We start from the raw sequence: 27,666 nt of genomic DNA, 5'->3' as shown, positions 1-27,666 counted from the left end.
TCTCAAGCAGGGTCTGCTTTTTCGGACAGGCCCCTGGACACGCCCCCTGACTCCGCCCCCCCATGGTCCCACCCCCTAGATCCTCCCCATCGCGCTCTCCTCCTTCCAGGTCATCCCAGACCAGGTCCAGGCCCCGCCCCACTCACCCCCACAGTTCATCAACTTGCGCACGTTCGTGGTGGACATGATACGGCGGCTCCTCAGGAAGTCGGCGATCTGGCCGCCGATGGGCACGATGATGGTCATGACCAGGTGGGGCAACGCTGATACCAGGCCCACCTGCGCCAGCGGGCATACAAGGAGGAGAGCTCAGGGGCCGCCCGCCCAGCATCTCCACCCTGTTCAGGAACCATTGGCTCCTCCCTGAACCTCGTGCCAACCCCTTGGGATCCAGGCCCCTCTCCTTTCACCTCACCCCCGCCGCGCCCCCGGCCCTCCCCTTCCCTCTGGGCCCAACCTTGCTGATCTCGAAGCCGAACACTTCTTCGAAGTAGGCGGGCTGGGAGATAAGGAGCAGGTAGAATGTCCAACTGCGGCAGAAGTTGGCCACAATGATGGCATAGACTGGCATGGACGTGAAGAAGCGCCGCCAGGGTGTGTTAAACTTCTGTGGTGGGCGAGAGGAGGGGCAGTTAAGACAGAGACCGGGGCCGGGTGCTCCCCGTGTCCCTTGAGGGATCCCACTTTAGTCCCAGAGACCCAGGGTTCCGACCTCGCTAAAACCTCCAGGGATGCAGGGTCGTCAGCCTGACCAAGTCCCTGTGGGAACATTAGCATGCATCCTAGCCTCACAGTGACACCAGGGATGCAGGTCCCGACTCTACAGTAGCCCTCAGGTTCGCAGGTGTCTGGACCTCACGAACACCTTCAGAGACCCATAACTGTGGACCCAAGAGTCTCTTTCCATACAATTACGCCCCCTAATTTTACCCTCACCCACCCCAAAGTCTAAGCAAAACCCTGCATCCTAATCCGCTTCTGCAGGTTTAACCACGCCCATCAGTGGCTACGCCCAGCTCGCGACCTAGCCTGCCAATCCCGTCCTCCTGGGGTTCTTAACCCCGCCTCCTGCCGTCTCACGCCACCCACCTTGCGTTCCCATCACATCTCCTCTAATGAGTCCACAGAAACCCACCAAGATCTACATGCAGTGCGGGTTTAAAGCCCCTTTTTCTCCTGCCTCCGTGCCTAGGAATCCCTCCTCGCCCCACCTCGCCCCCGCCCTGCAGGCCTGGGCCCGGACCGTGACTGGGTTCATGAGTTTGGCGCTCTCGCCGATGGCGTCCTCGATGTACTTGCGCTCCTCCTCCGAAATGCTGGGGTGCAGCGCCGGGGACTCGTAGGAGACGAGCAGCCAGAACAGGTACCAGAAGATCCCGAAGCTGCCTGAGGGGGTCAGGAGGGGGATGGAAGCGAGGTGACGACCGGCCTCGCTCTGCCCCAGCGCCACCCGGACCCAGGCGTCCGGGCCCCTCACCGTAGACGTAGAACACAGAGCTCCATCCTGAGTACTGCACCAGGACCCCGGCGAGAGGCATCGCAACCACCGCCCCAGCATAGGAACCTAAAGGGGAGGATGCGGGATGGAGAAGAATCCCATTTCCCTCAGATGCAGTAGTGCGGATCCCCAGCCCTGGCCTTTCTGGGACACAGAAGTACAGGCCACAGCCCCTCCTCCCTGAGACACGTCGGTCTGGGTCACCAGTCCCCTCCACTCTCAGACCATGGAGTCCAAGCCCCAATCCCCCACCTCCCTCAGACCTAAGAGTCGGAACTCCAGGCCCTTCCATCCTCAGACCTCTCACCGCAAAAGGCTGTTGTCGCCAGGCGACTCCGCTCTAAGGGCGGGGCCCATTTGCTCCAGATCCCGTGGCAGGCGGGGTACGTGACACCCTAGGGAGGAGAAAACCAAAGTCAACGAGAAGAGGTGGTGCTGTAAAGGCAGCGGGGTCATAGTGGGCAGGGCTTTACCTCTACCAACCCCTGCAGGATCCTCACGAAGATGACACAGCCGTAGTGGACGCGGGCAGCCGAAGGGATCAGCATGTTTAGAGTGGAGGTAGCCACAATAGCAAAGCCGAAAACCCTGATAGGAAGAGTCCATGTTCGAGAAAAGAGTCCAAGTATCCTGCCAAGCCTAGGATTCTGCTTTTTGCTCCCACAGAAGGCCAGGCCCTGCACCCCCAGAACCCCACGCCCCACCTTCTCTGTGACTCCCAACTTCCACAATCGCAAACCTCGCCTTTCCCTAAGGCCCCGCCGCCAAACCCAGGATCCTCCCATTTTCCCGGAGTCAGTCCCCAAAGCAAGACCACACCCTCTAACTCCAGCCACAACGCTGCAGTTTTTCCCACTTTGAGACCCCACTCCATACCTGTTGGCTGCGAATTTTTGGCAGATAAATCCTCCAGGAATCTGGGTAACAATGTAGCCCCAGAAAAAGGAGCCGTGTATGAGGCCAACAGTCTCTGGATCCCAGTTGAATTGAGCTTTCTGTGGACCAAAAGGCGCATCAAACCAGCCGCTCTGCCAGGTTCTGCTTCTCCACCAATCAGCACCCACAGACAGTACCTTGGCCAATCAGCAACAAAGATCCCCTCTCGCCGTCAAAACACCTGCCAATCAAACCTCAAACCATCCACCACAATTCACTTCCTCCATGTTGCTAGGGCCGCACTACCTTGGCAACGCGGCCTATTGCTGCCTAGAAGCCTAGCGCTTCCTGCCTCAGTGTCCCTTCCTGAATGTCTAGGAGCCCATACACGAGAGTGGAGATTCTTTTTCCACTTCTAACCAATTTCCAAACCGTTTGCGGAGTGACCTGTATGGGGTCTAGGTAGGGACAAGAAGTAGCCAAAGGATCTGGCCTATTGGAAGGGAACAAGGGGCGGATAGGACACAACCCAAATCAGGATTTTTTTCTGAGGCTGGGAATGGGGGCATGACTTATACTTAAATTAGATAAGAAGAAAGTCTGAGATGAGACGGCTTTAGACAATGGCTAGAGCAGATAGGGGAGGGATTTAAGCAGTGGAGGAATTTCAGAAAAGCCAGAATCAATGTTGACGGTGGAGCCTGAGATGAGCCTGGGATTAAGACACGACACTGGAACAGGTGTATGATGCAGATGGAGCAACGTTGCTGTGAGGCCCCAGATGGAGCAGGGGCAACACAAAGGGAAGATAATGCTGAGCCGACCTCCCCTCCTCCCCTTCCCCCTCTCCGCCCCCATTTGAAATCAGAGGCTTGAAATAAATAGGGGCGGGGCTTCATTTAGATCTGGACGGGGCTTAGGAAAGGGCAAGCCCTGCGGTGACGTAGAGTTGAGGGGGCAGCACAAATGGGCGGGGCTACTCAGACTGCGGCGCGAAGGGGGCGTGGCCTAGGCCTCGCGTGGGCGAATGTGACGTCATCAGAGGGCGAAGGCAGGTTTATCTACAGCCTCAGGTAGCTCCCGCCCTGGGCTACCTGCACCACCACGTGGCCTCCGTGGTGGGTCGTGCTGTTGTTGACCATGGAGACGATGGCCACGCCCAGGTTGCAGCGAATGCCAAAGCTGATGCAGAAGCCCAGACCGCTCATGATGGCGATAATGTAGCGGCGAGGGAGACCAAAACAGGTGCAATCCACGACCGGCGGGTCCCGGGTCTGCGTCGTCACTGGGCGCCCATCAGCACTCAGCTCCAGTGTCTCTGCATCTTCTTGCCGCTTCTCCAGGAGGCTGCGAGGCAGTAAGAGTCAGCCGCGGATGTCCAGGCCCCCTGCCCCCCTCCCCCTGACACAGGAGTTCAGGGCAAAAATCTCCCACTTTTCAGGACTGGATTCCAAGCTCGCAATCCCTCTTTCCCCAGGAGTCCGGCCCCTAACTCTCTTCTCCCCTCAGGATCCAGGAATCTGGACTTCCTGTCTCAATCGCCCTCAGACCAAGGATGCACACCCTCAGCCCCTTCCTCCCTCAGACTCAGGTATGGAACTCCTCAGTTCCCTTCTTCCCCCAAGAAGTCACATCTTGACTCAGTTGTTTTAGACCCAATCCAAAACCCTGTTCCACCAGCCCCCACCTCAAGGCCCAGAGACTCTCTCCAGCCCCTCTTCCAGATGTGAGTCTATTTGAGGAAGCAAAAGGCGCTAAGGAGATGCTTCAGCAAAGGTGTCAAAAGAACAGATGCTTCTCAGCCACGACTGCTATATATACCGACCCCTCTCCTCCCCTGCCCTCTGTGGCATGCCCTTTGCTGCTTCTGGGCCCCAGGTGTGGGGCTGACATCCAGCTGACTCCATTCAGCCACTGGAAGCCCATTCCCAGGGAATCAGGGGTGGGGAGACATCCAGGGCACTGGAATCTAGCAGCCTAGCCCGATATCCCTGGGGAAACTTGAGTTCAGGCTGTCAGCCTAGGGGATAGGGAGGGGGAGCGGCGGGTGGTGCCCTGGCAAGGGACAGATGGCCCTGGTAGGGGGATTGGCTCAGTCCCCAGCATGGCTCTCGCCCCCGCCTGTTCTGGATCCAGGATTTAGTCTGTGATGATGGATAGAGTACTTGGAAGGCCACCTCAAGTCCAGAAAGAGGCTGCAGGGAGAAAGAGGTACCCTGATACAGGTGTGGAAAGATCCCAAAGGCGGGTGACAGAGATGGGATGGGGGAGGCGGGGCAGAGGCCAAGAGAAAGAGCGACAGACACAGAAGGAAGGAGAGAGATCCAGGGATAAAAGGACAGATATTTAGAGAGGAAGAGATAAACATCCAGACAGGAAGAGAATAAGACAGGGGCAGAGACCCCAAGAGAAGGGGGTGGGACGGAACAGGGACTCTGAAAAGGAAAGAGACAAAAACCCAGAGAAGGACCCAAAGACAAGGGGGACAGAAACCAGGGAAACAAATCACAGAGGCAGAGAGCCAGAGTGCTGAAGGAAAGATGGAGACTAGGAGACTGAGAAGAGACAGGCTGAGGACGTGATTTGTGAGGTGCAGCCCCACTCTGAGGCGGGTAGGCAGCCAGGGAATCGGGCTGGATCCCAGGAAGGGGCTAGAACAGATGGAGGCGAGGGAGACTGGGACGGGGGAGGAAAGAACAGCCAGACGGTCTGGGAGGAGGCGGGTGGAAGAGATGAGAACACAGCCATCCTCCCCATCCTAAAACTTAAGGAAGTGGGGGAGGGGTTAAGAAACGGGATGGAGGGAGGCAGGGGAGAAAGAGATTGGGAAGAGTGGACAGAACCTAAGGACACGAGGAATGAGACGCTGGGGGAGGGCCCGGGACAAGGAGGCACAGAGAGGGGAATGGAAGCCTGCAGAATGAACAGTGCAGGGTGGTAGGTTCTGCCCCCTCCCATCAGAACATGTCAGCCAATGAGATTAGACTCTCACACCCAGGTTGCTCTAAGATGCTTTCCTACCCTGAAACTCAAGACGTGATTGCAGCCCCTGATTGCAGTCAGGTCTCGGATCAAGGCTTTCTAAACTGAAGGGGGCTGTCTCAGTATCCCGCATCTATAAAATGGGGACAAGAGTAGAATGTGAAGTTACAAAGTGGGAACTTCAGCGGGATATTATCATTTCAGAAGAAGAGAACCAGGAATGCAGAAATGAAGGTAGCTCCAATGCTTCACAGAGGACAAGATCAGAGAGGGGAGAAACTGAATGGGGATTCCCTCTTTGGATGCCTGGAACTCAGGTCTAGGGACTTGGCGATGAGGAAAAGCAGTGCTTAGGTGGCAGGTAACCAAAAGGAATACTGCATCTCAACCTCCCTCTCTCTGGGTCTCTCCTCTGCTTCTCTCAGATTCTCAGTCCACTTCCCTGTCCCACACTCCCAAGGTCTCTGTCCCCTTATGTCCCTTTGGGTCTCTCTTACGTTCCCATTGTACAGCTAAGGAAACTGAAGCTCAGGAAGCGGAAGTAGCATGTCCAAGGTCACACACAAGAATAGTGATAGGGCCTAATCATTTCCTGGGCCTCAGCATCGCCCCACCCAAGGCCTGGCTTTCAGTAAGGAGGCATTTTGGCTCCTGCCTCTCCAGTATCCCCTAACCCCCACATGTCCTTGTCCCAAGTCGCCCTGGGTTACTGTCTGTTTCCTGGTCTGAGGGAGTTCTCCACCCACTCCAGCATCACACGTCTCGAGGAAATCTGCAGCCTCCATCACCGACTTGGGAGGGAGACTGACCTGGGTCCAAACAACGCCATATATACTCATCTATCCATTGATTTCTCCCCCTTTTACAAACTGTGCCTAGTTTCCCCAGCTTCATCTAGAGGATTAAAAGGAATCAGGGTGTTGTGTCCAACACAGGACATTCTCCCCTGTCACCAACCATCAAATGAACCCCAGGATTCAGAAGCAAACGCTCTCTGGGCTCAAATTCCTTGGTGACTGTTTTGGTGGGAGCCCTGAACTCTGGGGTCTCTACGGGCCCAGGAGGCAGCTCAGAGAGGTGAGGGTAAGGCAGAGACAGACTGAGAGGAACCCAGACACAGCTGAGAAGCTGGGAAGTGGAGACTGAGGGAGAGGGCCCGAGAAACATCCCTCCTGCCGCCGCACCCCCTCCAGCCCCCTCCATCAACACGTCTCTCTCCCTCTCCTGACTTCACACTGATGTATTTTGAGAAACTCGTGAAAGGAGGTGAGAAAAAGGGTGGGGAGGGGCTGGAAGATGGGGAAAAGAAGGGGTGAGGTTATCTCAGCTCCCCCACCCCCTCCCCATCACTGCGCCACCTTCCGGCCCTCTCCGTTCTGTCCAGCTTTATTCCAGTCTCTCAGATTATGAGAGGGTAGGATGACTTTGGAGCTAGGAGGTGATCTGCAGCAAGTAGAACTAGTATTAGACCTGGAAAAGGACTTGCATGGTCTAATGAGATGAACCAGGGTCAATTAAAGATGGGGTCAGAGCTGTGGGCCAATGGGACCCAAGGGTCTGAGGGAACAGCGGCAGGGGCATGGTGCCGATGAGGCCATCTCCCTGCACTGTGGTCAGATATTTTTAGGTTTCTCCGCAGCTGAGTAATTTCTCTGACTTGGAGCCAGGGCTGGGGTTGGGGGTGAGAGACTTGGGAGAGGTGTCCAGACTTTCCTGAGGTTCATCCAGGTCACTGGAGTCATCTCCTTGGCAGGGAGGAAGTCCCTCTGAACTCTAGCCTATATCCTTTGGGAAGTCTGTCCTACCCCCAGGAGCCTAATATTTGGCCTACAACTCCCTTCTCCACCAGAAACCCAGGTTACCCTGGCTTCTTCCTCCCAGCTTAACTCTCCTCAAGGACAAGGACCAAAGGGCCCCAATCCGATTTAGTGTCAGATTAAACTCTCTGAGAGACAGAAACTGACAAGCATACAGAGATGGAGAGACCCTGGGGTGGGGGAATAAAACACAGAGAGGGTCAGAGACCCAAAAGGAGAGGGTCAAAGACCCTGGAGAGGGGAGGCAGAAGATTGAGGAGGGGCAGACTCGGAGATAAAAGGAAATAAAGACCTAGACAGAGGGGACAGAGATGCAGAGAAAGGGGGCAGAGAGAAGACGAATGAATGGAGACCCAGAAGTGGAGGAGGAAGTCAGAGACCTGAAAGAAGGGGGATATATAATCCCAGAGAAAAGGGCAGAGCCTGGGGTGTGGTGGGGCGCAGAGAAATGATGGATGAGACTGGACCAGGGAGAGCGGCGCCGTCGGAAACCGAGGGAGGAAACTGGACAGATGAGTGGTCCCCCACACATCGGTATCGCCTGTCCAGCTGTCCGTCTGCGCCTAGGTGGGAATGAGCATCCTCCTCGGACCCTCGCACTCTTCCCCGCCCAGGACCCCCACCACGCTCACCGGTGCAGCTTCCCGAGGGCGCGACCCGCTAGCTTCCGAAACTCCTCTTGGCGGAACTCCATGGCGGCTGCCTCTGCTACCAGTCCCCTCCACCCCGCCGATCCCCCCGCCCGCGGGCCCGGGCTGCCGCGTCCGGGTTCCCGGGGTCTGCCCCGGCCCGGCGGGCCCCGCAGCTCCGCTCGGGGGGAAGGAGGCTGCGAATGCGGGCTGCCTGGGGGCTGTCACTGGACTCAGCGTTGGGAGCGGGATGGGGCAGGGAGAGGCCCCGCCCATCCCTTCTAGACCCTGCCCCTTGTGTTCTAGCCCGGCCCACCTCCATCCAGGTTCTTGCCCCGCCCTTCGACTCCAAGACCACACCTCTGGGTTCAGAACTCACTTGTCTCGGTTACTTCGGCCCCAATGCTGTCCCTTCCCGGAGTTACTCCCTCCTCATCCATCCCCCACAGCTCCTTCTATCCTAGATTTTCTCTCTTCCCAAGTTCCTTTTCCCATCTGAAATTTGCTCCCCTCAAACTCAGTTCCAATTTCGTCCCCGCATTTTCTTCCCCTACAGTTCCATCTTCCTCTGAGTTTCATCCTCCCAGTCCTATCCCTCCTAATTACTGTGCCCTCCAGTTCCACATCCTGCCCACCGCACTCCATCCCTAACCCGCCTCATCCTCAGTTCCAACTCTCTCACTCAGATGGTTCTTTTCTCATTCAGTGAATTCCTTCCCTCCTTGAGTTCAACCCCCATTTCGATCTGCCGATTGTCCCTTCTAGTTCTTCCCATCCAGTTTCTTCGCCTTTGACTCCCATCCACCTGTTTCCATGTCCCTCCAGTTCTATTTCCCCTCTAAGCGCATCCTCCCATCTAGTTCCTTCATTTCTGATTTCTTTCCTCATGAGTTCCATCCCGTAGTGTTATACTCCCCTCACCCCCAGTTGCTGGTCATTATTCCCTCCTTACCCTGAGTTATATCCCCGCCCTTTAAGTTCTGTCCCCAACCCTTGAAGTTGTATCCCCTCCCCCTTTGATATTTCTCCACTCCCTGAGTTCTGTCCCCTCCCCTGGGATCTGTCCATGCTCTGATTTTTGCTCCCACCCCGTGGAATCGGCACCTGGAATCTGCCAGTCTGAGTTTTGTCCCGACCCACTGAGTCCCTTCCCCCTGGGATCTGTCCCTGCCCCTCCGAGATCTGTCCCCGCCCTCTGAGTTCTTACCCCGCCCCTGAATTCCAGCCCTGCCCTCTAGGGTTGAACCTCGACTCTCTTTCTCCGTCCCCAGGCGGCGGGCAGGTCTCGCCCTGCTCCTTTCTCCGCCAGCCCATCTCCCCGACGCTGAGTCCACCTCCAGAACCAGGCCCCAGAAGGGTGCTCCTTTCCTCATTGCCTCCCTGCGTCGGGCCAAAAATGTACTGGGGATGAAATTTTCATGATGTGGCACAGGTCCACGAGAGAGTGGGAGGGAGCAACCGGCGCGGCGGGTGGGCGCCACGGAAGAGGGGAACAGCCAGCCACTGCCCGCTGCAGCTTTTCGCCTCTAGCTTCTTCTTGCTGGATCTCTGGGTGTCACAATTTTGTCTCTGCTTGAGAAACCCTCGGATTCCCAAGGAGGAGAGGCTGGGGGCTGGGACTCCGGGGTCTGAGGGAGGAGGGAGCCGGGGGCCGGGACTCCAAGGTCTGAGGAAGGAGTAGTCCGCGGAGCCGTCCACAGGCGCCACCCTGTGGCGGCAGAATTCCGGGTCTGGGTGCGGAGGCGGCGGTCCCGGCTCTGCGCCAGGTGTGAAGGTGGAGCAGATGGTGAAGAGAAGGGAGTGGGAAGGAACCCCTGCCGCTGCCAAATCTCGAGCCTTCGCTGGAACCATCACCATGGAAACCGAAGAACAGAGAAAAGACCCAGCCCCACTTTTTCCGGACCCAGGAATGAGTGCTTAAGCCTCCCACGGAGGGTTTCCATTCAAACTACAAGTCCCAGAGGCCGCTGGACTTTAGCGTTTGCTTCGGAAGGGCCGCGTACTCTGAGGGCCGCTGGGAGTTGTAGTTCTCTGAGGCAATAGGCTGAAGCTGCGTTGCGCCCTCTGGTGGACACGGCGCCCAAGTTCGCTCCCGCAGAGGCCCTACAGACCTTACCCAGTGTCATCATCCCCAAACCTTTTCATCTCGCCCTCTACTCCCCCTTTCCCCACCCAATTCACTCCATCCCGGCCACACTGACCTCCTCGCTGTTTTTCCAACGTCTACTACTGAGGCTCCTGCCTTTACCTCTCTTCCTAGGACTCACTATGAAAGAAGACGATGTTGGCAATCATTCATTAATTCAACGAATTATTTGAATTCCTACTAGGTGTCAGGCATTGTCGCACCATAGTGGACATAGCTCTAAAAAGAGTAACACTAGGTGTTGGGGACTACAAGAGGAGGATTCTAACTCAGCCAGGAACGGTCAGAGGAAGACTGAAGTTTGAAAAGCTTTCTAGGGAAAACTCACTAAAAGGGATGAGTGAGTGTGGGAGTCGGGAAATGTCCCCTGTGAGGGCAAACAGCTAGATGTCCTGGAGTAGACCTGGATAGATGTAGTGGAGAAGAAGATGCTAAGTAGAGGGAACAGCCAAAACTAAGAAGAGGTGCCAAAAAATGGGTGTGGTCAGGACACTTGTTTAGTTTGACTAGACTCAGTGGGAAGAAGACAAAATGGGGCACGAGGGGGACCAGATCCTACGGAGTCTTTTCCTAGGGGCCGTAAACAGGAGAGGGGCAAGGTCAGCTCTGGGGCCTCGTGGGAGACTAATAAGGGGAGAGACTGGAGGCCAGGAGGCCAGGGAGACGATCCCGGGGAGAGGATGAGGGCTGAGATAGAGCAGTGACCCCTAAGGGACTCCAGGACTCCAGTCCAATGTCCCTTTTCCCTCCCACTCCCCATGTACTCCTAGCCAGACACAGAACAAATGCAAAATCTTTATTTTTATTTTAGAGAAGCCAACAGCCTCTCCTCTCCATGTAGAAGCCACCTGGTCAAGAAGGCGCCGACAGAAGGGGCATCGCCACCATCAGTTGCTGAGGAGAGAGAAAGGAGAAAGAGGATTCAGATCCCAGGAGTCCAGCCCCAGCCCCTCTTCCCTCAGTCCCAGGAGCCCAGGCCCCTCTAGTGTCCCTGCTTCCCTGCACCCCACCCCCGGCCTCTCAGGTACCTTTCTCTTCCTATGGAAGGCTGCCCTGCTCTCATCACAGTTGATCCGCAGGGGGATGTAGGCATCCAGATAGTACAGCTGCTGGGGGCCCCCCATCACCAGGCGATTCTCCCCCATCTCTAGCGACAGCCCCAGAGCTCCATCCTAGGGATGCAGTGAAATTCGAATCAGCCCACCTTTCCCTCCCCAGCAACAGGATGTTAAGTACACGGACTGGAGAGAGAACCCTCATGTGTCCAGAAACCATATTTAAAAAGTTTAATCCCTCATGAAAAAGGCAGGACACAGTAATTACAGGTCTCCACGACTGAGCACTTACGATGCCCTGCGCATCCTCAAGACAGCACCGGAAGTGGGCTTGAAGCCTCCCTGGGCCAGAGGAGGCAGCCGTGCTTAGAGGGCAACGCCAACCAGCTCACACAGGTCTGGCAACAAGCCCACATCACTCCCTCTCCGAGACCCCAACCCTCTCCAACTTCATTCTCCTGCTCTGGTCCAAGGGTGCACTCACCAGTTTGGGAAGGTCGATTTCAGCCAAAAGGAGGTCAGGGGCTTCCAGCCAAAGGTTCAGATGAGGCTTCTCAGGGCTGGGGAGGAACAAGACTCTGAATTGAGGAGAGCCACCAGGGTTTTGCCAAGGCTGTTCCCTCTTCCTCCCTCCCAGCCCTACGGCCACAGGACACCTTCCCAGGGGGAGTTCTGTTTCTCCTCCCTCTGGGTTCCCAGAGCCCCAGGACACTGCCCTCCACGGGAAGGAAGGATTGAAGGTGAGATTCCAAAGAATTTGGGGGAGACAGGAGAGAGGGAACCCATCGAAGGCCCACCCTTCCTCATGTCTCAGGGACTCTGGCGTGTACAGGTTTCCCAGCTCCTGGATCCGAGGATGCTGCTGGGAGCGGATATTTTGCTGGGAGATGGAGCCCAGGAAAGGCCTGTTCTTCAGCATGCGCCACTCTGAGGGAAAGAAGGGGGTCTTGCGCTGTGAGAACCTCAGGGGAGAAGCTCTGCCCTCCGCCAAGGATGCCAGGGATCTGACCACACCCTCAAGCTTGACTTGAGGGAGCCCGCCTGCCTTAGCCCCGCCCTCCTAGGCTGTCCAGACCCCGCTGCTTATCTGGAATCCCCAGCCTCATCCCTCTCTCTCTACTCTAAGCTCACATAGCCCTCTCCCAGAAGTCCATAGTCCATGGGCTAATAAAAATCCCTGCCCACACTGGCCCCGCTTCTCCCAAAGGCTGCCCTAAGCTGCTCTGGGCTCCTCCCCCGTGGCCCAGGCCCCGCCCCTCACCTGGATTCAGCTGCAGGCTGTACTTGTCCTCAAGGCCCTCTCTGGCGATGGTGATCACGAGCTCTCGCAAGAAATCGCTATTCTAGGAGAGAGAGAGAGAGAGAAAAGATGCAGGAGGGCTACCGAGTGGAGGGAGAGGCCCCGTCCCAGGCCTCACCCGCAGATCCGCCCCCAACCTGCATCCTCCGGTAGAAGTCGCTGTTGACAGCTACGTCGTAGGCAGTACAACCCTGGCCTTCTGCGGGAAAAGAAAGGGAGTGAGACCCCCAGCCCTCCGTGGGACCCCCACCGCCCAGGCACAGACAAGGAAACCACAATCAAGGCCAGCAGCCAGAGACCCAGAAAGACCCAGAGACAATTATGAAGTCAAGACACGAACTTGCCAGTATGGACTCACACCAGCTTCCTCTCCACCTCCAGTCTCTTCCCCGCTGAGTCCCAGAGCTGACCCTGCCTCTCCCCGGTTCAGAGTCCTCCCAAGGCTCCCTAACGCCCACAGGGGGAGGGCTGAGGCCTTCAGCCTGGTGCTGGACCCCGTGTGGTCTCCCACCTGTAGAGAAGCTCACTTCTCCAGCGACCTCATCCCTTTAAATTTCTTCCAATCACTCTCGATTACTGACCAATCCAATTTAATCATTCTCTCCCATCTCTGGATCCCTTTGTCCTCTCTGCCTAGAACCCTCTTCTCTGTCTTGGCCTGACAAACTCCTCTGGTTCCTTCAAATCTTTTATCTGATGTTCCTCCTCCAGGAAGCCTTCCCTGCTCCCTCAGCACAGAATCACACCATATTGAAATCGAAGGAGGGGCTCCTTCACCCTCACTCAAGACTGAGAGTTTCTCAAGGGCAGGTTCTGGGTTTGATAAGTCCCTTCTCCCCAGGGCACTGGCCCAGACTTCATTCCAGGAGGCTTCAGGGGACATATGAGCATAGAAAAAACAAGGATAAAGAGACAAACTCAACAGAGACAGAGGTGAGACAAGGCAGAGAGATAGAGACAAGGGAAAAGGGTGGAGGGGCAAACAGATGAGAGTGAGAGCTGGCCGGGACTAGGACCAGATCAGTTAAGTAGCACACCTGCCCAGCCCTCCCTCCCCCCGGGGTGGGGCAGGGAGAGGTGCCAGCCTGGCCAGGTGGGCAAATCAGGACTATCCAGTGTGGGTGCTGGATGCCCAGGAGGCTAGGAATACACGATGAGGGAAAAGATCAGACCAGGGGGCTGGGTTTCTAGATCCTGAGGGAGGAGGGTCCCGGGCCCTGGATTCTTGGATCCCAGGGAAGAAAGGAGGCCAGATTCCTGGGTCCTCTGAAGGCACTGACTTGCATCCAATTCAGCATGCGGCTCTCCCAGACTCATGGGGATGCGAAACCCGGCTTGGTCCTCCTCCAGCATTTGAAGTAGCTCATCCTCAGTCAAGTCAGCCGGAGGAGGGATGGAAGGAGAGTGACAGATATTGATGAAAACCTTCCCTTCAAGTGAGTGGGTCTTTATGCAGAAACCTGGTGGGAATGGGTTTGTCCTTGACCATCTGCATGGGTCTCTCTGTCCATCCATCCTTCCTCAGTCTCCATCCTTCTTTTGATCTGTCCCCCACTTTAAGTATCAGTCCTCCACTTTCTGGGTCTGTTCCCCACCCCACCCCTGAGATTTCTGACTCTATCTTTGAGTCTCCGTCCCCCTAGTCAATACTGTCCTCCCCCTCGTCTGGATCTTGTCCCCTTCCCTGCTCTCTCTTGGTCTCCATTCACTCCCACCGCCCCAATGCCTCTGGACCCCATTACTGTGTCTCCTTCGTCCCTCCTCTCCCTATGTCCCCTGCCCCCAGTCTGTGTCCACCTCTCTCTCTGGGCTTCTATCCCTCTCTTTGGGTTTCTGCCTTTCTCACCAGGCTGAGGTTGTATCTGTGTAGATTCTGGTCTGCTTGTCTGGGCTTGCTGGAGCTCCTTGGAGGCCTGTGTTAAGGAAAATAACTTCCAGGCTTGGCGTTTGTACTATCAGAACCCCTTCATTTGTTGACTGAACAACTTTTATGTATATGAGCTATGGAGGGCACAGCTCCTACTATGTCCTTTTCTTCCTTTGAGGAACCCAAAGAATAAGACAGGGGCCGGGAGGAGGGTGTAGCTCAAGTGGCATAGTGCGTGCTTAGCATGAACAATGACATGGGTTCATTCCCCAGTATCGCCTCTAAAAATAATGAAATAAACCTAATTACCTCCCTCCCCCAAAACCCCCCCAAACAAACAACAAGCTCGACCTCACCCCGATTTCTTCCAGAGCCTAGCAAACTTGAAGTTAAACAACTACAATTCCCGTAGGCCCTGTTGCCTATCTAATGCATTCTGGGAGCTGTAGTCCCATTTCTGAGGGAGCGCGCGGGCGCTCTCTCCCTCTTCCTCCCCCCGCCCCCACAACCTCCGGAATCCCCAGGGACCCAGGAGTCCGTTCAGTCTGCACCTGCAGCAGCAGCTCCTCCAAACGCGCCGTCTCAGCGCCCATTGTCTCCTCCTCGTTTATCTCCGTCACCAGCAGCTTTGAGTCGGCCATGGCCCTGGGGAAGAAACCTAGGCGTCCTCAGTAACCCCGATGCTGGGGAACCATCGGCGGAATCCCAACTCTTAAGTCGGCTCCCGGGCCCTCAACCGGCTCCCGACACCCACTATTCTGTAAGAAAATCTAAGAATCTGTCCTGAGACTACAATTTCACTCAGACCAGATAGTGTCGTCAAACCTCTTGGGAGCCAGTATCTCTAAACGCTCTCTAAGCCCCCTGTGCCAAACGTGTAAATGACAGCCACTCTTCCGGTCTCTGCGTAACCAGGAACTTGAGTAGGCCACACTTCTGCTAACCCAACGCTCATTCCTCAAACCTGCCAACAGCATTCCGTTACCAATCACAGACCAATCTGGTCTGTCTGAAGCCACGCCTCTCAACTCAACCAATCAAAACTAAATCCTGAGAGTCACTAAATGCCATACTTCCTGTGTCGATTAAAGCCACACTTACGCTCCTTCCAGACAGCCTAATCTGGCCAGGTTACTGGGCAGTTAAGGCTGGCACACTTTAAAAACTTTAATTTCAGTGTCCATCCTAAATTACTCCCTTCTAATCTCTGAACAATCACTTCGTCCCAGAGGTAGATTCGATTCTCTAGTAACTGCATTTTGGACGAAAAGCTGCACTTTCGGCCTCCAACATGAATAGGGTGGCGGGAAGAGACCAAAAGGCCACTCTTCTAGATCTGGAGCCATCCTACTTGCAAGGCACCTATATTTCGGCTCCCCACTCCTCCCCCATTCCCCCGCTTTGAGGACTGCGCATGCTCCAAACTACCCCACGGACCTATAGGCGGGGTCACTGGGACCTAAGGCGGGGTTACGCTCTAATCTCCCGTAGCCCCGCCTTTTGGGCTGGAGGGGGCGGTGCCGCCCTTTGGACCTCAAGGTTTCCTTGGGCAGAGCGCCCCGCAGCTCGTGGAAAGCTCCCCGGGAGCGTGATGGCTGCGACGCGAGCAGAGCCCCGCGCCCGCGAGATCTTCACCACGCTGGAGTACGGACCCGTGCCGGAGAGCCACGCATGCGCACTGGTGAGGGCTGCCTGGCCGGCGCTGCCCATCCCCCCCCCCTTAACTCTCCGGGCCGCGTTTTGCGCGCGGACTCCCGTGATCCACCGCGACAGCTCAGCAACTCCGCCCCTCTCAGCTCCCGTGATTCCCGCCACTCCATAGGACCCACCCCTGGAGGACGTTCTCTTGAGCCCTTATGGTTGCTCAGCCCTTTAGTCTGTTCTCGTGAGTCCTGGTAGCTGTCGTGTTCCACGGTCCAAAACTCCCGGTGGTGCTTCCCCAATTCTTCAGAAACCCCCGAGTGGGTCCTTTGATTCTTCAGGACCTCCGGTGATCCCCTAGAATTCCTGTGGAGCCCCCGTGATCTTCCAGGAACCCGCGCAGACTTCCCGTGATTCCTCAGGCCATCCTTTGGCTCCCGGGGTCCCCCAGAATTCCTGGGGGGGCTCCCTTCATCATACGGAGACCTCCATGGAGCCTCCGTGATTCCTCAGGGTCACCCCAATATTTGTGGGGTACCTATAGTCTCAGGACCTCTCAACCCCAGAATACATCAGAACTTTATGTAACTGCCTTCAGCTACTCAGAATAACCTCGTGGGGCTCCCGTGATCCCTCGGTCCCCTAGAACGCTCTTGGGATTCCTGTATATAAGTAGAATTTTATATAATTATTCAGCCCCCTCAGAATTCCCCCATGGGGCCGTCGTGATATCATCGGGTCTTCTAACACCCAGATGTGAAAAGTTTGGGCTTCTCTGGAGGGAGAAAGGAGGAGGTTAGAAAAGTGGTCCAGGTGGAAGAAGAGACCAGAGCCTAGTGTGGGCTGTGATGGGGAGGAGGTGAGGAGACAGAGATGCAGGAGGATCAGGGCTAGGGGCATTATGAGGGCAAGGACAGTGCCTCTGGTCTGGCTCTGTCCCTTTCCTTACACACCCTCCCCACCATGATGAACTCAGAAGGAGTATGGTCACAGAAAGGATGGGAAAGCCCATGGGCTTGGTTATCACGTGGTAAGAATGAGAGGGACCAGGGGACAGCCTTGGGCCATGTGCAGGAGTCAAATACTACTTTTGCCGGCTCCTCAAGTCTGGAGACCAGGACCTACCTGTCGCTAGTGTAGAAAGATAATTGAATGCTGGGGATGATGAGATTATCTAGAAATGTAGTGAAGACTCAGATAAGAAGATCTGGGATGGAGTACAGAGAACTCCCACACTTGGAGGCTGATTAGAGATGGACTATCCTGAAATAGCAATAATGTGATAATAGCTGAGATTTATTGGGCGATTTCTATGTACCAGTCTCTGTGCTCAGCATGATCTCATTTAATCCCCAAAACAGCTGTCTTACGGGATTATTGTCATTACTTTAGCCATAGCACCCAGAGGTTAAAGAGGTAAGTAATTTGCCCATGGTCAACACAGCTTAAAAAATGTAAAACTGACATTTGAACCTGAGCCCTAGGATTCTAGAGCCCACAGACCCCCCCCTCCACCTCTCTCGAAGCTCAACCTTGCAATCTGTGGGTCAGACTCAACCAACAAACAAATTTTCTTTGGCCTGAACTTTATTTTTTTTAATGTGCATTAGCAGACAATTAAGTCTATGTAAACATCCTGGATTCTAGCATCTGCTGAAAATAAAATCCCAATATTTGGCAACCTCTGGCTCACATTCCCTGACAAAAATCATCTGGATTCAATAGCTGTCTTTTTAGACAAGTCATGAGTTCCCAGTCTCCCAGTTCCAAGCCCTCTTCTCACACTAACGTGGCCTGCCAGGACCCTGTGGAACATTCTTTTGGGGTTTTGTTTTTCTTTTGGGGGGCAATTTTGCAAATCCACAGAGTACTTAAATGATGAACTTCCACTTACCTATCACTCAGTTTCAACAGTCATCAACATTGAGTCCAATGTTGTATCTTCTTTTTTTTTCTGGAGTGATTTAAAACCAAGATGTCATGTTATTTTCCTATAAATATTTGAATCTTCATTGCTAACAGATAAGGATTCATTTTGGAACATAACTGCCATGCCATTTTCATATTAACAACGTTAATCCTCATTCTTTAATATCATCTAATGCCCAGCTCATATCCATATATCCCCCACTATTTAAAAAACGTGTCTTCCTGTAGGGGTTGGGGGGGGGTCTTTTAATTTGGAACTTCTGGCTGAATTTTTACTTTACTTAAAATTGTCTTTAAAGAAAGAATGAGAAGGTGCCATTGGTAGGATAAGAGAGAAATCAGGAGACTGGCATCAGGGATGCTAAGAGAAAACAGTTTACAGAAGGAAAAAGTGGGATGTGTGTCTTAGATTTAGCAAGGATTAGGGAAGACAGGACCAGGGAGAGAGAAACAGGAAGCAGATGTAGAGGGTGAAAGGGAATAAAATTAGTAGAAAGTCTTAAGTAAGTGCTGCTCTGAGCATATGATGTATATTGAGCCATTTAATCCTCACCACAGCCCTGTGAGATACGGAGGGACTGTAGTTATCCCCATCTTCCAGATAGGTCATCCGAGGCCGTGGTATTATAAGAGCCTATCTAAGGTTGAACAACAAAGAAATACTGAAGCCAGGATTCAAACCCCGCTCCAGGGACTTGGCACTAGGCCCTCATTGCCTTGGGCTCCATTAGACAAATCACAGCCAAATAAACCACACCTGGTAAGGCAGCATCAAGCCTGGGTCTTCAGCAGGGGTCACACCACTCCCCCGAGTGATGACAGCCCAGATGAGAGGAACACCATCACAAAGGTAGGTGCAGGAGGCACCTGGCTTAAAAGCCCCACCTCCCAAAGAGAACTGGATGCCGCACGATACAATCTCATGGGCATCTCTTCCAGGGTCCTGGCAAGGGATGCACCCATTGCAAGAATGCAGAGCTCTCCAGGAAGCCCCAGAGCTCTGGCTTTCCACTGGATATGTATGGTATATTCCCAGTTTTCCCAGTCCAGTGGACCAGTTGGGGGTCAGTGTTGTCTAGAAACACGGCTGAATTGTATCAAGTTTCCAGGGAAACAGAAAGTCATTTCTATTCAAGAAGGTCATTCCTCCACGGGGAAGAAAAGGTCTTATTAATCCTTTGTTCACATTCTCCATATGTAAAAGTCAACAGGACATCCCTCAGAGATTGCGTGGGAATGTAAAATGGTGCACTGTGGTGGGTAACAGTTTGGTGGTTCCCCGCGTAAGTTACTCGGAGAGTTGCTGTATGACCCAGTAGCTCCACTCTGAGATGTACAACCCAAGAAGTAGACAGGTATTCAGACTTGTGCACAAACGTTTATACAGCACTATTCACAATAGCAAAAAGGCGAAGACAACCCAAATGCTCATCAACAGATGAATGGATAAACAAAATGTGGTCTGTCCAGACAATGGAACATCGTATAACTCAGGAAAATAATTGGCTGGTGGGTCAAAGGGGGCCGGTGTCCACCTCCCAGAGGACTCTGGGTAGGGATTGAACCTCCCCAGCTGCCTCCCAGACTCCTTTCCAAGCTGTCTTTGCCTCCCCCAGGCCTGGCTGGACACCCAGGACCGGCACTTGGGTCACTATGTTAATGGAAAGTGGTTAAAGCCGGAACACAGGAGTTCAGTGTCTTGCCAGGATCCCATCACAGGTATGAGGTGCCCCCTCAGTCATATGGAAGGGAGAGGTGTCTGTGGCCCCAACCATAACCACCACCCACACCTCTCTTTGCTCAGGGCCTGGGGGGCAGGGAGCAACTGGTTTGGGGAAGGAGGCTGAGATTTCTGGCTCCTCTTAATAACAGTCATCCTCTTTACGGTTCTGAGTCCCTGTGGACACTTTTTGAAGTCACTATCTACTAAAATTCCTCCCTTGCCTGTGGGAGGCAGTCAGAGCAAAGACCTATAGATTTATCCCAATTTGTCGGATGAGGAAACTGGGACCCAGAGTTGAGGCAAAGACCAGCTTTACTGCTTCGGGCTGCTCCTGGGCCCCAGAAATCTCAGCCCCCTCCAGTTCTGACATGGGCTTCCCCCACCTCCAATTTGGGTGCCGCCCCACCCCCACCCCCCGCCCCTGCATTCATTTCCCCAGGAGAGAACTTGGCCAGTTGCCTCCAGGCACAGACTGAGGATGTGGCCGCAGCTGTGAAGGCTGCCAGGACCTCATTGGAGAACTGGAGCTTGCTCCCTGGAGCCATTCGGGCCCAACATCTGACCAGGTGATGCATTTGAATTGTGGACCCCAGGAGGTGGAGAAGGATTTGAGAACAAAGACTCTTATTTCCCAATAGCCCACTGAATTCATTGGCAGCTAAGGCTCATATTCCCAGCGTGCCTTGGAGCCTTTAGCAGCTAAAACATCCATTTCCCACTGTTTGCTGGGACTAGTAATGACGAAGTCTGTTTCCAAGAATATCCCTGGGGCTCATCAGGCTCCATTTCTTAGCGGCTCACTGGGGCTGGTGGAGTCCCCCGAACTGTTTTCCAGCACATTCTTGAGACTCTTTCCCATTGTACAATTGAGATTAGAGGCTAAACTTTAATTTTCTATCACCTTTGAAGGTTACAGGTGGCTAAGATCTTGACACAGCACCCTCAAGTTTTGAGTGTTTCCCAGATTACATTTCCCATAAATGCTTGGTGCCCTCCACCCCTGGTAAATAGTGGAGATGCCCCCGTGTGCTAAAGGGGATTGTAGTTCAGGTATACGGGGTGTGTTCCAGGACTCTCAGGCCAAGGGGCAGTGGGAAATGACCATCCCTGATGCTTGCCCCACAGGCTGGCAAAGATGATCCAGAAGCACCAGCGGCTGCTATGGACCCTGGAGTCCCTGGTTACTGGACGGGCTGTTCGAGAAGTTCGAGACAGAGATGTCCCGCTGGCCCAGCAGCTGCTCCAGTACCATGCAGTCCAGGCATATGCCCAGGAGGAGGCGCTGGCAGGCTGGGAGCCCATAGGTGAGAAGCAGGAGTCCCAGCCCTCAGCCCCCTCCCTCACCATCCAGCAGTACCTGCCCCTGGCTCATTTCATGTTCTTGCAGGAGTGATTGGTCTCATCTTGCCACCCACATTCTCCTTCCTTGAGATGATGTGGAGGATTTGCCCTGCCCTGGCTGTTGGTAAATGATCGGCTGAGGGCTGGGACTGCTGGGTCTGAGGGAGGAATGGGCTGGGGGCCTGACCCCTGGGTCTGAGGGAGGAGGGGCCTAGGGTTCTAGACTCCAGGATCTTTGAGCTGCCTGCCTTCCCCAGGCTGCACTGTGGTGGTCCTCGTGCCCCCAGCCTCCCCGACATCCCTCCTCCTGGCCCAGCTGGCAGGGGAGCTAGGCTCCTTCCCAGGAATCCTCAATGTGATCAGTGGCCCTGCCTCCCTGTGGCCTGTCCTAGCCTCCCAGCCTGGAGTTCAGAAGGTGGCCTTCTGTGGAGCCGTGGAGGTATCTTCATGGGTGGAAAGGGGCAGGGACACAGCTGGAGGGCCAGAAGGCTCCTCCCCCAGCTGAACCCTGCATGGATCCCATAGGAAGGACGTGCCCTACGGCGGACCCTGGCGGGCAAGGGTCCTGAGCTGGGCCTGGCGCTGGGAGCTGAGTCGCTGCTGCTGCTGACGGAGGCGGCGGACGTGGACTCAGCCGTGGAGGGTGTCGTGGACGCAGCCTGGTCTGACCGCAGCCGGGTGAGAGCCTTGCACCCATCTCCCCTCACTTCCTGGGGGCCCCCGTCTTTGTTCATTTAAATTTTCAGTTTTTTCTGTTTCCAAACTCTTATCTTTACACCACTGCATGTGTAGGACTCCTCATCCCCTCAAATTTCGGAATCTCCACGTTCCCCGCTCTCCTGGCCTTGCCTAGTCAGGGGCTCTGTGTCTCTTGTTCATTAGGAATCCCTTCACTTTTCTGAGCGTCCACATCCTAGTTTCCCCACCTCTCTCTCCACTCTCCACCACCACCTTTCTGTAAATCCACATCCTGCCTGGGTTTTGGGGCCTCAGAGCATCTCCAGTGTCCTCGGCCACTTCTCCCTGACCCTCCTCTGATCTGTACCTGTATGTCTCCCAGTCTTTGCCCTCCCTGACTCCCACCTTTTCCTCACAGGGGGGCCTCAGGCTTCTTATCCAAGAGTCTGTGTGGGATGAGACGATGAGGCGGCTCCAAGAGAGGATGGGACGGCTTCGGGGTGGCCGAGGGCTAGACGGGGCCGTGGACATGGGGGCCCGGGGGGCTGCCGCACATGACCTGGCACAGCACTATGTGCATGAGGCCCAGAGCCAGGGTGCACAGGTGAGCCTGGGGCACAGACTCTGGGGTGCCGGGGAGGAGGGACCTCAAGATCTGACTCCTGGGTCTGAAGGGGGAGAGGCTGGGGGGCCAGGACTCGTGGGTCCTTGAAGCGGAGAGGACTGGTGTGGACTTGGAGGTCTATTTCTCTTTCTCCCCAGGTCTTCCAGGCTGGCAGTGTGCCTTCAGACAGCCCATTCTTTCCCCCAACCTTGGTCTCTGACCTGCTTCCAGCCTCCCCGTGTACCCAGGCAGAGGTGAACCCCTCAGGGTCCCAGAGACCCTATTCCATCCTCCCATCCTCAGCCAGACGTGGGCAGCTGCACCAAACCTACAGAGGCCCCTGGGGGAACCATTTGGACTGGGTCTGGGGGTTGCCGACTGCTGTAGGCTGAACCTACAGTGGGTGGGGTGTCGGAGGAGGAGCTGGCCAGGCCACCTGAGCTCCCTTGTCACCCCCTCCAGGTGCCGTGGCCTCTGGTTGTGGCCTCCCCATTCCGCACAGCCAAGGAGGCACTGGCATTGGCTAACGGGACACCCCGAGGAGGCAGTGCCAGTGTATGGAGCGAGAGACTGGGGCAGGCACTGGAGCTGGCCTACGGGTCAGTTGACACCCACTGGCACACGGGGCAGCCTGCCAGGACAGTCCCATCTTCTCTCTTGATGTCTCCCCATCTCTCTGGGTCTCTCCTTCCACCCCATCCCAGCCTCTCTGAATCACCTCTCCCTACCTCCAGTTTCTGTTTTTCTCTCTGATGTCCTGTCCCCACAGGCTCCGAGTGGGCACAGTCTGGATCAATGCCCACGGCCTCAGAGACGCAGCAGTGCCCACAGGTGGCTGCAAGGAGAGCGGGTCTTCTTGGCACGGGGGCCCAGATGTGAGTGCACCTCCTCCCCACCCATCACCACGCCGTCAGCCACGTTGTGGACGTCTCATGTCCTCTTGCCCCCATCCCTCCCACAGGGTCTGTATGAGTACCTGCAGCCCTCAGGGACCCCTGCCCGGCTGCCCTACCTTTCTGAGAGTCTGAACTACGACACCTTTGGCCTCGTGGTCCCTTCAACCCTACCAGCTGGGCCTGAAACAGGGCCTAGGTGAGCTGCTCTGGGGACTACAACTCCCAGAATCCCTGGTGTGTGGAGGGGAAGAGGGCAAGTGGTGGCAGGCTCCGCCCCCCATCCCGTGGACTGGAGGGAGGCTTTTCAGAGCCATCCAGGGGTCCCTGAGTCCCGCTGAGAATTGCATTATGGGTCTTATGGCCTGACCCCAACCCGCCAGGCCTGGTGAGAGCCTCAGCTCTGCTAAATGAAAGTACATCCTCCCCCAGAGACTCACGGGGCCAGGCGTTTGGGTCCCGCGGAGGCCCATGGGAATTGGAGGGGTCCATCCAATGAGGTGTGGCCTGGGGTCTGAGCAGTCCCTGCCCAGGACCCGCCCTCACACCTCACCCTGCTCCAGCCCATCACCCCCCTATGGGCTTTTTGTCGGGGGCCGCTTCCAGGCGCCTGGGGCCCGGAGCTCCAGGCCCATCTGGGATTCGCAGGGCAATCTTCACGGCTATGTGGCTGAGGGCGGAGCCAAGGATATCCGAGGTGCCGTCGAGGCTGCTCACCAGGCTGCCCCTGGGTAAGTGTGTGGGTCATATGAGCTAGCCCAGGGATCGTGGGGTATCAGAGAGGGGAATCTGAAACCCCAGGGCTCGGCCAATGGAATGCGGGGTCTGGACCCTGAGAACTGGTGGGCTGTGGAGTCTGAGCTTCCAGGGCTGATGGGATGTGGGTCGGGCCCCTCACTCTCCTCCCAGGGCAGATGGGTCATGGGGTCTGGACACGCAGGGTAGGGGCTGTGGGCAGAGGTGAGATACCTGGGAAGAATCAGGGTGAAGAAGCCAACCACAACTGTGCACCGTCCGCCCGCAGCTGGGTAGGCCAGTCGCCAGGGGCCCGAGCAGCCCTGCTGTGCGCCCTGGCAGCCGCGCTGGAACGCCGAGGGTCTACCCTGGCGGCGAGGCTGGAGAGGCATGGAGTGGAGCTCAAGGTCGCCAAGGCAGAGGTGGAGTTGAGCGCGAGGCGGCTTCGGGTGTGGGGGGCCCGCGTCCAGGCCCAGGGCCATACCCTGCAGGTGAGAAGGGTCTGTGGGCTGGCAGACAGAGCGGGCAGTCTGGAGTGGGGTCAGAACAAGGACTATGGAATGACTTGGGAGGTGTCCAGGCCCAAGTGGTCTCACCTCTCGGCACCTCGATTTCCTCCTCTATATAATGAGCATCCAGCCCGCCTCATAGAGTAGTGTTTCAGATTATTGTTAGGGACCCATTCCTGGGCCATAAAATCAACTTAGTGGGTCATAGCCCTGTTGTGGTGGGGGTTTTTTGTTTGTTTTTTTAACGATAGAGAATAGGACAGAAAATATAGAGTGCATTGCACAGGGTATTGCTTGGTGTGATTTTTGTTTCACTTGTATTTATAACACGCAACTACACATCCTTCCGAGGCTGGTATGAAATATGGTAGGTCCAGTGAAGAGAGCCTGAGGATTCAGTGACTCAGGTGACAGCACAGGTGCACTCAGGGAGAGCGATATAGAAAGATAATGGGGAAGACAGCTAGTCATTTGTCCTGGGTCTCCTCCATAAATGATGTGCAATTATATGATGGTATTGACCTTGGGGAGTTGAAAACTAAATGGGCTGAGCTCTTAATGCCTGAGGGCTCAAAAAAATGTTTGCCTATGGATGGCCAGTAAGCACTTGAAAAGATGCTCAACGTCATTAGTCATTGGAGAAGTGCAAGTCCAAACCACCTTGAGATATCACTAGGCACCTATTAGAATGGCAGAAATTCAAAAGACTGACCATAGCAAGTGTCACCAAAGATGTAGAGGAACTGGAACTCTGACATCCTGCTGGGGGAAACGTTAGGGGACAACCACTTGGGAAAACATTTTGCAGTTTTTTAAGTTAAATATGCTCTGTTTAAAAAAAATTTTATTGTATTTTCTTTTATTTATTTATTTTTTGGCAGGAGGAGGTAATTAGGTTTATTTATTTATTTTTAAAGGAGGTACTGGGGATTGAACGCAGGACCTCATGCATGCTAAGCATGCACTCTACCGCTTGAGCTGTACCCTCTCCCCTTAAATATGCTCTTAGTATCTGATCCATACTAATTCCTAGGTATTTATCTGAGTAAATTTAACTTCTAGGTTTTTAGCCAAAAAGAAATGAATGCACGTATCCATACAAAGACTTATGCACAAATGTTCATAGCGACATTATTCATAGCAGCAAAAAAAGCAATCCAAATGTCCCTCAGTAGGTTAACAGATAAATAAGTTGTGGTACATGCCTCCAGTGGGCTCCTCCTCAGCAATCAAGAGTGAACGAGCTACAGCATGGATGAATTTCGCAATGGTTATGCTGCATGGAGGAAGCCAGATAAAAGAGTACAGACTATATGAGTCTAGAAAATGTATCTAGAAAACTGTAGAAAATGCACAGTGGTGTATAGAGAGAAAGCAGATCAGTGGTTATCTGAGCACAGAGGGATCAAGCAGAGGCAGGAAGGAAGGATTATCAAAGGGCACAAGGAAATGGGGGGTGGAGTTCATTATCTTGATCGTGGTGATTGACTTCACAGGTGTATATATGTATATATGAAAATGGCTGAGACTATACCCCTTACAGTGCGGGCAGTTTACTGACTGTCAGTTATAGTCAATTAAGCTTCAAAACACACATGCAAACAAACCTATAGGCCAGGTTCTGAGACCGCTACACATATGAACTCATTCTATCCTAACAGTAAATCTCTGAGGTAGACACTATTATTGTTCTTATTTTAAAATTGGGAAGCTGGGGCCCAGAGGGTTTAAGTAACTCACCCAAGGTCACCCAGTCCATGGTAGAGCGGGGACTTGAACCCGGCATCTGGCTCTGGAGTCTGTGCCCTGAACCATCAGCTGGTTATGTTGTCATTATTGGAGTTGCTATGGAGAAGCGAAGTTGGGGATGAGAGGAGAAAAAGGGCAGGTGATAGAGGAGGTGAGAAGAGGGCAGTCAGGCTCCTCTGCCCCGTCCTTGACCTCCCCCCGTCCCTGCAGGTAGCAGAGCTGAGAGGGCCTGTGCTCCGGCTTCGGGAGCCACTGGGCGTGCTGGCTATTGTGTGCCCGGACAAGTGGCCCCTGCTGGCCTTGGTGTCTCTACTGGCCCCCGCCCTGGCTCATGGCAACACTGTGGTCTTGGTGCCCAGCGGGGCCTGTCCCATCCCTGCTTTGGAGGTCTGCCAGGTACAGTCCCCTGCCTTCCTGCCTGTCTGCTGCTGCTCCCCACAGCCCTCCAGGCAGCAGATGGATAAAAGGTGCCCAAAGGCCTGCAAGAGCTCAGCTCTCACCCCATCCCCTTGGTAACCATGGTAAACCCCATCCCAGCAGCCGAGCCTTCGCTACTCATAGACCCAATGACCATTCTCTCCAGACTGTGAGCCTTCACCAGTCATGACCCCATCCCCTTCCTTCTGGGACCCCCATGGCCAATCCCCAGATGCTCACTCCTTACCCTGCTCCCAGTGCCCTAGGGGTCTCTGACTCTCCTCTTCCCAACTCTGGATAATCCCCACCTTCCATCCCCTAGGACATGGTCGCCTTGTTGCCAGCAGGCCTGGTGAATGTGGTGACAGGGGATCGGGACCACCTGACCCGCTGCCTGGCCTTGCACCAGGACATCCAGGCCTTGTGGTATTTTGGATCTGCGCAGGTACGTTTTGTTTTGCCATCTTCAGTGTCTTCAGCATCACCAACAAGCTCTTCCTTTTCTGGGAACATGGCTGCACTCCCTTAGAACCCTGTTGCTACTCCTTAGCAACCAGGTTCTGGGTCCTGCCCCTTTAGAGCCCAGTTGTTAAGGAAGAGGATCTCCTTAGCACAAGGGCAAGAGATCCTGCCCAGCCCAAAGACCTAACATTGGACAACCAATTGCTAAGGACCACACTGCAGCAAGAGTCAGAAGCCCACAGTCCACCCTCTTAAACTGCCTGATGGTAACAGATGAGAACTTGTCAGCAAGAACCTTGCCCCATTCCTTTGAATGTGGGCCGTTAACAGGGAGGAAATTCCATAGCCACAAAGGTCAGCCTTGTTTCCTTCAGTATCTGGAAGGTTTACTTGCTAAGAGCTGAGCATTCTAGCCACAGAGCCTAGGTCAAGCCTTTAGGCCCCTCCTCAGTGATAGTCCTTGTTGCCAACGAAACAGCTGCTTAGCAACCAAGCCAGTGGAAATAATGATCCCTGTGTCTCCACGCCAGGGATCCCAGTTTGTGGAATGGGCCTCAGCAGGAAACCTCAAGCCAGTGTGGGTGAACAGAGGCTGCCCGCGGGCCTGGGATCAGGAGGCCGAGGGGGCAGGCCCAGAGCTGGGGCTGCGGGCAGCACGGACCAAGGCCCTGTGGCTGCCCATGGGGGACTGATTGCTCAAGTGCCTTCCACTCCATCTTGGACGGAGGAGAGATCACTCCCAACCGACGCCAGATGTCTGGAACTTTCCTCTTATTGTGGTTCCCATGCCCTCCAATAAACTCTGACCAATCTTG

The 27,666-nt window shown here is 54.8% G+C and overlaps 4 protein-coding genes and 1 long non-coding RNA gene across 11 annotated transcripts in view; 2 read left to right on the top strand and 3 right to left on the bottom strand.

Annotated features, from left to right (window-relative positions):
- The window catches only part of PTH2 (parathyroid hormone 2), an 8,695-nt gene extending 8,416 nt beyond the window's left edge, over positions 1–279 (bottom strand). Inside the window, exon 1 of the mRNA XM_006208468.4 lies at positions 147–279. The gene's annotated coding sequence lies outside the window, so the exon portion shown is untranslated. The remainder of the gene's footprint in view (positions 1–146) is intronic.
- The window catches only part of SLC17A7 (solute carrier family 17 member 7), a 10,581-nt gene extending 2,578 nt beyond the window's left edge, over positions 1–8,003 (bottom strand). The window contains exons 1-9 of the mRNA XM_006208466.2: positions 7,806–8,003; positions 3,469–3,721; positions 2,375–2,493; positions 1,972–2,086; positions 1,806–1,893; positions 1,478–1,564; positions 1,244–1,386; positions 458–607; positions 147–279 (exon numbers count right to left, since the gene is read on the bottom strand). Coding sequence (XP_006208528.2) covers positions 147–279; positions 458–607; positions 1,244–1,386; positions 1,478–1,564; positions 1,806–1,893; positions 1,972–2,086; positions 2,375–2,493; positions 3,469–3,721; positions 7,806–7,867 — 1,150 coding nt within the window. The 5' untranslated portion in view covers positions 7,868–8,003. The remainder of the gene's footprint in view (positions 1–146; positions 280–457; positions 608–1,243; positions 1,387–1,477; positions 1,565–1,805; positions 1,894–1,971; positions 2,087–2,374; positions 2,494–3,468; positions 3,722–7,805) is intronic.
- On the top strand, positions 3,435–11,788 carry LOC140698032 (uncharacterized). 2 transcript variants are annotated; one of them, XR_012075408.1, is made up of 5 exons: positions 3,435–3,731; positions 3,884–3,965; positions 5,561–5,717; positions 10,760–10,972; positions 11,641–11,788. It is a non-coding gene; the product is annotated as an uncharacterized lncRNA (long non-coding RNA). The 2 variants fall into 2 exon arrangements; XR_012075409.1 differs by lacking the exons at positions 10,760–10,972; positions 11,641–11,788 and adding an exon at positions 6,108–6,235.
- Positions 10,730–22,906, bottom strand: PIH1D1 (PIH1 domain containing 1). Of its 6 annotated transcripts, none has more exons than XM_072966629.1 (11): positions 22,815–22,906; positions 17,706–17,765; positions 14,722–14,828; positions 14,150–14,216; positions 13,584–13,763; positions 12,441–12,502; positions 12,265–12,346; positions 11,801–11,930; positions 11,488–11,563; positions 10,977–11,120; positions 10,730–10,842 (listed from the first exon to the last, which is right to left on the bottom strand). In XM_072966629.1, exons 3-11 carry the CDS (start codon positions 14,809–14,811, stop codon positions 10,801–10,803), a joined length of 873 nt encoding a protein of 290 aa, XP_072822730.1. In that variant the 5' UTR covers positions 14,812–14,828; positions 17,706–17,765; positions 22,815–22,906; the 3' UTR covers positions 10,730–10,800. The 6 variants fall into 6 exon arrangements, with proteins under 6 accessions (XP_072822730.1, XP_072822732.1, XP_072822731.1 ...); XM_072966631.1 differs by having other exon boundaries at positions 14,722–14,815; XM_072966630.1 differs by lacking the exons at positions 17,706–17,765; positions 22,815–22,906 and adding an exon at positions 16,937–17,044.
- Positions 15,720–27,666, top strand: ALDH16A1 (aldehyde dehydrogenase 16 family member A1). The gene is made up of 17 exons (XM_006208461.4): positions 15,720–15,851; positions 19,357–19,459; positions 19,903–20,029; positions 20,589–20,767; positions 20,851–20,928; positions 21,062–21,243; positions 21,330–21,482; positions 21,901–22,086; positions 22,245–22,340; positions 22,549–22,685; positions 22,856–22,961; positions 23,048–23,178; positions 23,543–23,710; positions 24,004–24,205; positions 26,183–26,368; positions 26,712–26,834; positions 27,382–27,666. Exons 1-17 carry the CDS (start codon positions 15,762–15,764, stop codon positions 27,541–27,543), a joined length of 2,409 nt encoding a protein of 802 aa, XP_006208523.2. The 5' UTR covers positions 15,720–15,761; the 3' UTR covers positions 27,544–27,666.

This window comes from Vicugna pacos, chromosome 9, assembly GCF_048564905.1.
Source record: "Vicugna pacos chromosome 9, VicPac4, whole genome shotgun sequence".
In the NCBI taxonomy this organism is placed as follows: domain Eukaryota; kingdom Metazoa; phylum Chordata; class Mammalia; order Artiodactyla; family Camelidae; genus Vicugna; species Vicugna pacos.
Note: the sequence above shows the minus strand (reverse complement) of the source record. Positions and strands in the feature narration are given on the sequence as shown.

Coding starts and splice junctions, on each gene's coding strand:
- PIH1D1 (XM_015242862.3), bottom strand. CDS start 15,147: ATGCTGTTGGCAGGTTTGAGGAATGAGCGTTGGGTTAGCAGAAGTGTG. Junction 13,764..14,149: donor ACAGATACAACCTCAGCCTG/GTGAGAAAGGCA, acceptor CATTCCCACCAG/GTTTCTGCATAAAGACCCAC. Junction 10,843..10,976: donor CCTTCCATAGGAAGAGAAAG/GTACCTGAGAGG, acceptor CTCTCTCCTCAG/CAACTGATGGTGGCGATGCC.
- ALDH16A1 (XM_006208461.4), top strand. CDS start 15,762: ATGGCTGCGACGCGAGCAGAGCCCCGCGCCCGCGAGATCTTCACCACG. Junction 15,852..19,356: donor AGAGCCACGCATGCGCACTG/GTGAGGGCTGCC, acceptor TGCCTCCCCCAG/GCCTGGCTGGACACCCAGGA. Junction 23,179..23,542: donor GGGCCTGAAACAGGGCCTAG/GTGAGCTGCTCT, acceptor ACCCTGCTCCAG/CCCATCACCCCCCTATGGGC.